Source organism: Lipotes vexillifer, unplaced genomic scaffold (genome assembly GCF_000442215.2).
Source record: "Lipotes vexillifer unplaced genomic scaffold, Lipotes_vexillifer_v1.1 scaffold802, whole genome shotgun sequence".
In the NCBI taxonomy this organism is placed as follows: domain Eukaryota; kingdom Metazoa; phylum Chordata; class Mammalia; order Artiodactyla; family Lipotidae; genus Lipotes; species Lipotes vexillifer.
This window is the reverse complement of record NW_006790237.1, coordinates 376874-385908: the sequence shown is the minus strand read 5'-3', so window position 1 is coordinate 385908 and position 9035 is coordinate 376874. Positions and strand designations below refer to the sequence as shown.

Sequence of the window (9035 nt, the reverse complement as noted above, 5' to 3'; positions counted from 1 at the left end):
AACCACTGCGCCACCAGGGAAGCCCAAAACCCACAACTTTTCATTCTCTGCATTCAGAAGGTAGACTCTGCCTCATTTAAATTAACAGCAGACGTGAAAACACACAAGCTCAAAGCCAGATGACATGGGGACAGCCAGATGGATGTAGAAAGGGCATCAAGGTCACGGGAAAAGTGCAGGTCCCCCGGGGGTTGTTAGGAGTGTCACTGGCCACTGGGAACATTTCAGCCATAGGTCTGAAAGCTGAGTGTCACAGACAAACAGGGCTGGATAATATTCAGTCATTTGCACCCCATGTGATATTGGTCCCAGATTGCAGCAGGCAGCCTCCAAGACGGCCCCCAAGAATGTTTGCTGTGTTGGGTCTTCGTTTCTTTGTGAGGGCTTTCTCTAGTTGTGGCGAGCGGGGGCCACTCTTCATCGCGGTGCGCGGGCCTCTCACTATCGCGGCCTCTCTTGCTGCGGAGCAGAAGCTCCAGATGCGCAGGCTCAGTAGTTGTGGCTCACGGGCCTAGTTGCTCCGCGGCATGTGGGATCTTCCCAGACCAGGGCTCGAACCCGTGTCCCCTGCATTAGCAGGCAGATTCTCAACCACTGTGCCACCAGGGAAGCCCTCTGAAGCAATTTTCAACAGCTTATTACAAAATTCACATACCATGCAATTCACCCATTTACATTGTAGAGTTCATGGACTTCCCTGGAACTGGAACACAGACATGCAACTTCTAACAGTGCTAAATGCAATAAGAAAGAGGATGGGAGGGGTGTAATTTAGGTTGGGGGAGGAGTCAGGGGAGGCTTTCCTTGAAAGGTGACAGTAAAGCCCAGATCTGTGAGGGGAAGGAGAGAGGTAGGAGGAGAGCAAGGCAAAGAGTACTAGGGCAGAGGGAATAGCACTGGGGGTGGCTCTGAGGCTGGACAGCCCTTCGGGCCTCAAGAAGTGAATAGGAGGCTGGTGTGTTTGGGTCTGCCTCCATCTTAGGAAGGGGCCGGTGAGGGTGGGTGTGCATCAGTGCCTGGCCTGCGATGAGAACAAACTAAATATTTGTGCTCATTCCTCCCCCTCCCCAACAGCCACCTCCTACCTTCCTCTTTGCACGTGCAGTTCCCTCTGCTCAAACACACTGTTCCCTCTCCTTTTCTCTGGCTCATTCCCATGGGCCTCAGTTTCATGTCACTTTCTCTCAGATGGCATTTCAGCTATTACCGTGTACTCTCTTGTTTCTTTTCCTGTGACCCATGGAGGGGCGGGAGGAATATATATATATTTCCTCCGGATGTTCTAGATTATTCTATCTTATTTTTCAAAAAACTCTGGTCACAACCCAAAAGCTTGATGCCAGCCCTCGGTAATGGCTTACTGTTCTTAGTTTGAAAAACTCTAAAGGACTTTCTACAAGTCCCTGTGACATGCACCTGCCCACACCCAAAGTCAACGCAGGGAAGGGGTTGACTTGTTCCGTGCTGCACCCCCAAATTCTGGCATAGGGCCTGGCTGAGCACAGTGGGTTTAATGAACGTCTGTTGAGTGAATAAATGAACTAACAGCAAATCAGGGACAGAGTTAGGACTTCAACCCCACCTGTGCCGTTCCCTAGGACTCAAGAGTTCTGCCCACGTCATTTCCAAAGACTCAGGCGGCTGTGCCCCGCCTCCTGCTACCTTCACCTACCCGCCGCTTCCTCGGGGTGGGGGCGCGGGCGGGGGAAGGTGACGATTAACCCGAGCCTCCCTTCTGGATGAACCAGAACTTCATTTCCCACAAGTCTCAGGGATGGGACTACATTTCCCATGAGCCTCTGCTTTCTCCAGGGTCTGTGCCCTTCAGCCACCCTGGCAGATCATTGCATCTTTCCTTATCCCCCAGCCCCCACTTCCGTACTCTCTACCTGCATATGGTCAGTCCACCCTGCAGCCCCGGTCCCGGCACCCACTCCCTACCACCCTTCCTGGCTTGATGAACCTGCCTCAGTTTCTCCAATGAGCCTCACTGAACCTATCCCCCTCCCCCTCCCCTCGGGTCGCCTGTTCTGAGCGCGCCGGCTGCGCTTTTTGGACCCGGTGGGTCCTCGCCCCCTACTGGGGGGCGGGGGGGGGCCTTCTGGGGAGGGGGTGTCTGGGTCGCCTCCGCTGTGTGTAGTGAGACTGCGCCTGAGATGCGCAGCTCCCGCCCAGCCTCAGCCGGGAGGGACGCATCGCAAGGGCTCACTGACTACAGAGACGTCCGCGCGCAGGGTGGGCGTCCGTGCTTCCGGTGTGTCTGCAGCTCGGGGTGCTGTGCGGGGGCGGGGGTGGGGGAGGGTGACCCCGAGATGGCGGCGGCCTGGCACGTGATGTGTGCGTCCTTGTCTGTTTTGTCTGTGTCCCTGACGGACCGAGTTCCAGTCCCCGATCTGCCACTTACCGGCTGTGTGCCTTGGGGCAGATGTCTGCTCCTCGCTGTGCCTGTTTCCTCATCTGTACGATGGGAATGATAAAAGAACCTGTCTCGGAGGCAGATGTCAGGATTTAAAAGTAATATGTGTAAAGCGCTGAGAACAATGCCTGGCGCGCAGTAAATGCTCATAAAATAAATAAATAAACTATGATCATGTATCTTTTGTATGAGGCAAGTGCCTATGTTGTGTAATGACTACGTAACCTCATAGGAAATGTGGGTATTTGTGATGCGTGTGTCTGTGTGTATCTTTGTATGTGTTCTGTATGCCTGTGTGTATGTGATATGTGACTACGGTGGGGTACTGTGTCTTTGTAACCTTGTGTGAAATTTGTGTACATCTGTGATGTGTGTGCCCAGGTATGTTTAGGTATGCAATGTGTGTTCAATGTGTGTGCTTGTGTTGTGTGTGTCTGCGTGTTTCTTGTATGTAAAATGTGTGTCACTGTGTATATGTAATATGTATGTATCAGTGTAATATGTTTATGTGTATTTTTGTAGGTGACTTTTGTAGCTTTGTATAGTCTTTGAATGTGCCGTGCATCTATATCCATGTGTGAGTTGTGCTTGTACATGTGTATCTGGGTGTGTGACATGTGTCTCTGTGTATTCATGTGAGTGAAATGGGTCTGTGTGAGACAAGTGTGTATCTTTGATGTATATCTATATGTGTGTGTGTGTTGTGTGTATGTAGTTGCATATGTGATGTGCGGGTCTCTCCATGTATCTGCTGTGTGTCTGTGTATATTTGTGCATGGTATACTTGTGTCTGTGTTAGTGTGTGTCACGTGTATGTCTCCGTGCAAGTGATGTCTGCGTATTTGTATGATGTGCATGTGTGTTTATCTGTGTATGTGATGCGTGTGTCTATGGGTCTTCTTTGTTGCCCATTTGTCTGTGGAATGTCTGTGTTCGTGACTTTGTACCTTGACACGTCACCGTGGTGTCTGTGTGGATCTTTGTCTGTGGCGTGTGTGTCTGTGGATTTGGGGCTTTACTTTGTCTGTGGCATGTGTGGGTCTTTGTGATGCATTTGACGTTCCTGCGTGGCCGGGTGCATCTGTGCAGGGGGCCGGCCTGCCTGTGCGTTCTTAGTGCAGCCTATCATCCTTGCGTCTTTGTGTGTGACGTGTACGTGTCCCCGTCTGCCGATAGCTGTCCACCTTTGTATGTGATGTGCTTGTCTATGAGGGTCTCTGCGACGTGTGTCAGCCATGTGTGGGCTGTGTGTGCCTGCCTGACATCTGCATCGTGGCGCGGAGCACACGTGTCCCTGCTGGTAGCATGTCACAGCAGTGTCCAGGCCAGGCACTGTGGGCCCTGTGTCCCCCCCACACAAGGGTCTGCTGGTCCCTGTCTGTCCCTCCCCCTCCCCTCCCTCCTGGCAGCCAATGCTACTGGGGAGCCAGTTGCCATGACGACGCTCCATCCTCCCTCCATCCTCCCTCCTCCCACCCTTCCTCTGACAGGCTCTCTGCTCCCCCAATCCCGGCTGCCCTCGGGGGCGGGGCCCTCATTCTCCCCCCCATCCTACCCTCTCCCCCCCCCAGCAACCCCGGCTCCCCAGCTCCTCTCCTCTGTCCGCCTCTCCATCCCTTCATCTGTCTGTCCCTTCAAAGAGGGGGAGGGGGGTACCTGAGCCAGTAAGCAGCCCCTCCCTCCCCCTGTCCTGAGTCTCCTGCCCCTCTCCTGGGCTGGGGGGAGGCCAGGGTCGCGCGGGTCCCCATGGCTGGGGGCTGAGGGCCCGCCCCCCCCTCCTCCCCAGCCGCCACCACCTCCACCTCCCTTCCATCCTCGACAAGATGCCTGCCCCCGGCGCCCTCATCCTCCTCGCGGCCGTCTCCACCTCCGGCTGCCTGGCGTCCCCGGCCCACCCAGGTAAGTCTGTCCGGCCATCCGGCTGTCCAGCGGCCCCCACCCCCACCCCGGCCTGCCCTGGAGGTCTGTCTGCGGGGCTCTGGCTCCATCACCTGTGTGGCGTCTTCCCGCAGCGAGCCAGGGCCTGGGGAGCCGCGGGGACGGTGCCTGTGTTAGCAGGGCCTGTGGGAGGAAGGCTGGGGGCTGGGTGGGGAGAGGGTCCGTTCGGGCAACATGTGTGTGTGCACACGCATGTGTGCAGGTGTGTGCAGGGAGCCGGGGAAGGACAGGGCCTCTGGGAGAATTGGGGACAGAGGGGAGGAATACTGTTTCTAAGGGGGACACAGCATTGGAGGCTGTCTCTAGCTTTGGGGGAGACCCAAGGCTTGCGGAGCTGCCTTCTCAGGGGCTTGGGCTGGGAACAGAGGACATGTGTGTGCTCCAAGCGTCCCTAAAAGAAACAAGCCTCAACCCCCGTAACTAGGAGGCTCCAGCATGGGGCAAGCATCTTCTCCCAGCCTGCGGCCGGGGGCTCATTCTCTCCCCCGAAGAGGGGGTAAGAAGGCTGTTGTGGGAGCGTGTTTTAAATTCTGAGAGCTCCAGGCTCCACTATTACTCCTCCTTCCCTCAATCCTCACTGAAATTCATCCAAGCCTGGGGGTGAGGTGATGGGGGGGAGTCTCAGGTTGGGGCGAGAGGAGGGACCCCCACCCCCAACCCAACCACTTGAGAAGGCCCCAAACTACAACTCCCACAATGCCCTGTGCCACCCGGCTCCTCTGCCAAGGGGCCCTGGTTGCAGAGCATCATGGGAGTTGTAGTGAAGACTAGCTGGATGAGGAGGGGCAAGGAATCCGGGAGCCAGGGCCTTGAAGCCGGGACCCCAGCCCAGTCCTGTGCCCACAGATGGATTCGCCCTGGGCCGGGCCCCTCTGGCTCCTCCCTATGCCGTGGTCCTCATTTCCTGCTCTGGCCTGCTGGCCTTCATCTTCCTCCTCCTCACCTGTCTGTGCTGCAAACGGGGCGATGTCGGCTTCAAGGTGAGGTGCATGAGGGGATTCAAGGTCGGGAGGAAGACGCCAGCAAGTCCTTTTCCCCTCAGTCCGGGTGGTAGGAGGGGCAGCGGCGTAGCGAGTCTGAGAGCCCTTCAGGCCTGAAGTTATGGCAAGGTCCAGAGCCTTGGGATGGGAATTGGACTGGGATTGGGGGACAGTTACGAGAAAGATGGGGATAGTATTGATGAGAAGGACCACGGCATGTCTCAGCCCTGTGTTCTCTCACCCCTCCCCCTTCCCGGCCCCAGGAGTTTGAGAACCCAGAAGGGGAGGATTGCTCCGGGGAGTACACTCCCCCCGCCGAAGAGACCTCCTCTTCACAGTCGCTGCCTGATGTCTACATTCTCCCTCTGGCCGAAGTCTCCCTGCCGATGCCTGCCCCGCAGCCATCACACTCAGGTACTGCCCCGCACCCTGACTAGGGCCTCATGATCCCACGGGACAGGGTGGAAGGCCCTGAGCGTTTTCCCTCAGGGAACAGGGAGCAGAGGCCCAAGGCAGCCAAGGGGAAAGGCAGAGGTGGGAGCCCCGGAATCTTGGAAGCAGCCTGAAGGAAGTCAGAGAACATCTTGGTAGAAGCCATTGCTTCATCCACAACCAGATTTGGGGATTCTTGTGGGGCAATGAATGGTGAGGTCAGCCTAGATCTTAATGTCAGAGGTAGCCGACAGCAGGCTGAAGTCATGTCATAGGATCTTGGGGTGCCAAAGGGAAGGACAGATTGGTCGTTGGAACCTTGTGGGCAGCCAATGAGGAGGCAGAGATCTCATCGTGGAATGTTGGGGCAGCCAATGAAAACAGATTTGCTGTGTCTGCTTTGACCCCAGTCCCCACTGAATTGAGGGGTGTTGTTGGCACTTGGGAGGGGAGAGAGGCTCAGGTGCCTCTCCCTTTTGTCCCCCACCAGACATGACCACCCCCCTGGGCCTTAGCCGCCAGCACCTCAGCTACCTGCAGGAGATTGGGAGTGGCTGGTTCGGGAAGGTAAGTAAGTGGGGCTGGGGGTGGGCGGTGGAGGGTGCATACAATCCAGGGCGATGCTCCTGTTCTGTGTCCATCCCCCCTGCTCCCACCACTTCTCATCTGCCCCCTGCCTCGTCCCCCTGCCCCCCTCAGCCCACCCATTGCCCTCCCGTCTGTTCACCTCTCACCCACTCCCGTCCACTCCATCCCCCCGCCACCTGTCGGTCAGCGCCTCCCTCCTCACTCCATTGACCACTCCGCCTCACCATCCGGCTCTCCACGCGTCCGTCTGTCCATCCTTCCACCCGTCCCTGCGTCCATCGGACTCTGGGCCTGTGAGTCTCTAACCCCGCGTCTGGTGGGAGTACGAGGGTGGTGGGATTTGAAGGAAGAGGCTGGAAAGAGGGGGAAGATGGGAGCCATACGGTGGGGTGGAGGGTGGTCCCTGGGATGGGGCTGGGGAAACCACAGGCGCTGCCTCCTGGGTCCCCCTTGATCAGGTGATCCTGGGAGAGATTTTCTCGGACTACACCCCGGCCCAGGTGGTGGTAAAGGAGCTCCGAGCCAGCGCAGGGCCCCTGGAGCAGCGCAAGTTCATCTCAGAAGCACAGCCGTACAGGTATGGGGACTTCTTGGTGGATGTGGGGCTCGGAAGGCCCAGATATCTGAGTTTGTGCCTCAGGGAGGTAACATTTGGAAGTGGAAGGAGTGCAGTGTGGGGTCAGATCTGGATTCGAATCCTCCATCTACGTTTTCCTGGCTGTGCCACTCAGTCCAGAGAGTTTCCCTCCCTGAGCCTCAGGTTCTTCCCTGGGACAGAGCCGGGGAAATGAAGGCAGTGTGACGAAGACGAGGGGACAGCACAGAAGCTGAGCTGGTGACCTGCCCCTCTCCACTCTGAACCTCAGTATTTTCATCTGGAAAGTGAGTCCAGGAAGTCTGAGCAGCCTCATGTAGAGGGCAGCTGAGAGGATGCGAGATGACCCTGTGTTAGGCACTGGGTACCTCATGGTGGTTCCCTTCCTCAGGCCCCTGCTTGTGCGTGAGCAAGGACAGAATGAGAATCACAGACCAGGGTCCTCCCACCCCTGCCCCCATTGGACTGGGAGGTCTGGGAAGGCAGGACCCTGTCCCTCCCCTGCCTGGTCTCCCCTCCACTCCAAGGGCTTCTAGACAAGAATTAAATAAACATTTGTTACATGAACGCCCTGTGGGGTAGTGAGTGCCCTGTCATGGAAAGGGTGCATACACGGGGACCTCTTATCAGAGGGTTGTAAAAGTGAGCTTTGCCCAGAGATTTTATTAGCCCCTTCCTCTGAAACCTCCCATGGTTTTCTGTGGCCCACAGGACAAAATCCCACTGGTCCCTACAGCCCACAAGCCCTGTTCCCTTCCTGCCACCAACCCTCTCGCCCCTTGCCACCCGGTCTCCCCACTGACCCTCCCACATGCCAGCTTCTTTCCTGCCGCAGGACCGCCGTCCTGCTGTTCCCTCTGTCTAGAATATCACTCCTGCCTCACCCATCCCCAGTTTCAGATGGTGGGAACCCTTGCCCTTCCTGGGTCTCAGATCAGAAAGGCCTTCCCTTACACATACACACTCACACACACACTCTCTCTCTCTTTCTCTCTCCCTCCCCCACCTAAGGAAGACCCTGGAATGCTCCGTCACGTCAACTTGTGTATTTTCTGCGTAACACGTATCCTAGTTTGTCATTATTTCATCCTTTTACTTGCTTCCTTGCCTGTCTCTCTCTAGGCCCGTGCTGGCAAGCACTAGCCACATATGGCTATTTAAATTCGTCTTAAATAAAACGCAATCAAGTTCAAAATGTCTTTCCTCAGCTACCTCTGCCACATTTCGAGAGCTCAGTTGTCACATATGGCCGGTGGCTCCCGTGTTAGATCAGATCTAGAGGTGAAATGACTTCTGTGAGGTTACACACTTGGGAAAGAAGGAGACAGGATTCAGACCCCCAAGCCTGACTCTTACCCACAATGTGAGGATAAAAGAGGGGCATCCCCCAGTGTTGGAGGGGACAGTGACATATCTTGAGGAAATGATGTTGAAACTAAGGGATGAGGAGGACTTTGATGAGAGGAGAGTGTTCTCCACAGAGAGAAGTGTACATGCAAGAGGCTTGGAGCCTAAGCAGGCACCTGTGAGTTTGGAGAGAGGTACACAGGCGTGAAGAATGATACTGGGGAAGGCAGAGGGGCAGGAAAGACCGAGGAGTGAGCCAGGCTCTGTCCCAGGGTACCAGGGAGCCATGGAGGGTCGTGAGCAGGTGGGCATCAGGTCAGGGACAGACTGGAAGGGAGAGACTGGAGGCAGGGAGGCCGGCAGGAGGCTGAGAAGAGAGTCCAGGAGATGAGGAGGCTTGAGCTGGGCCTGTAGGGAGGGCAGGGGAGGGGGAAGAGTCGGGGGGCAGGAAGAAAGGCTGAGGGGGTGGTGAGCCAGAAGGAGGGGCACGGAGGTGCCTGGGGGGCGGGCTCAGGGGCTGGGAGACAGTGGGGTGGTCCTGCGGCGGGGATGTGGGGAAGGAGTAAGGAAACTGAGACCAAAGAGGTTGAAGCAACAGTTTGCTTTTGCTGGGAGGCTGGGGTGGGACAGAGGGCTGGGGTGGGATGGAAGGGGCTGTTTCCTGACCCAGGCAACCCCCTTCCCCTCGCAGGAGCCTGCAGCACCCCAACGTCCTCCAGTGCCTGGGCGTCTGCGTGGA

General features: G+C 56.6%; 1 protein-coding gene across 1 annotated transcript in view; it reads left to right on the top strand.

The window, feature by feature from the left end:
• Nucleotides 1–2603: 2603 nt before the first annotated feature.
• LMTK3 (lemur tyrosine kinase 3) overlaps nucleotides 2604–9035 on the top strand; it is a 20076-nt gene continuing 13644 nt past the window's right edge. Inside the window, 7 exon segments of the mRNA XM_007463439.1 lie at nucleotides 2604–2653; nucleotides 4203–4315; nucleotides 5201–5334; nucleotides 5598–5748; nucleotides 6257–6333; nucleotides 6813–6931; nucleotides 8988–9030. Coding sequence (XP_007463501.1) covers nucleotides 2604–2653; nucleotides 4203–4315; nucleotides 5201–5334; nucleotides 5598–5748; nucleotides 6257–6333; nucleotides 6813–6931; nucleotides 8988–9030 — 687 coding nt within the window.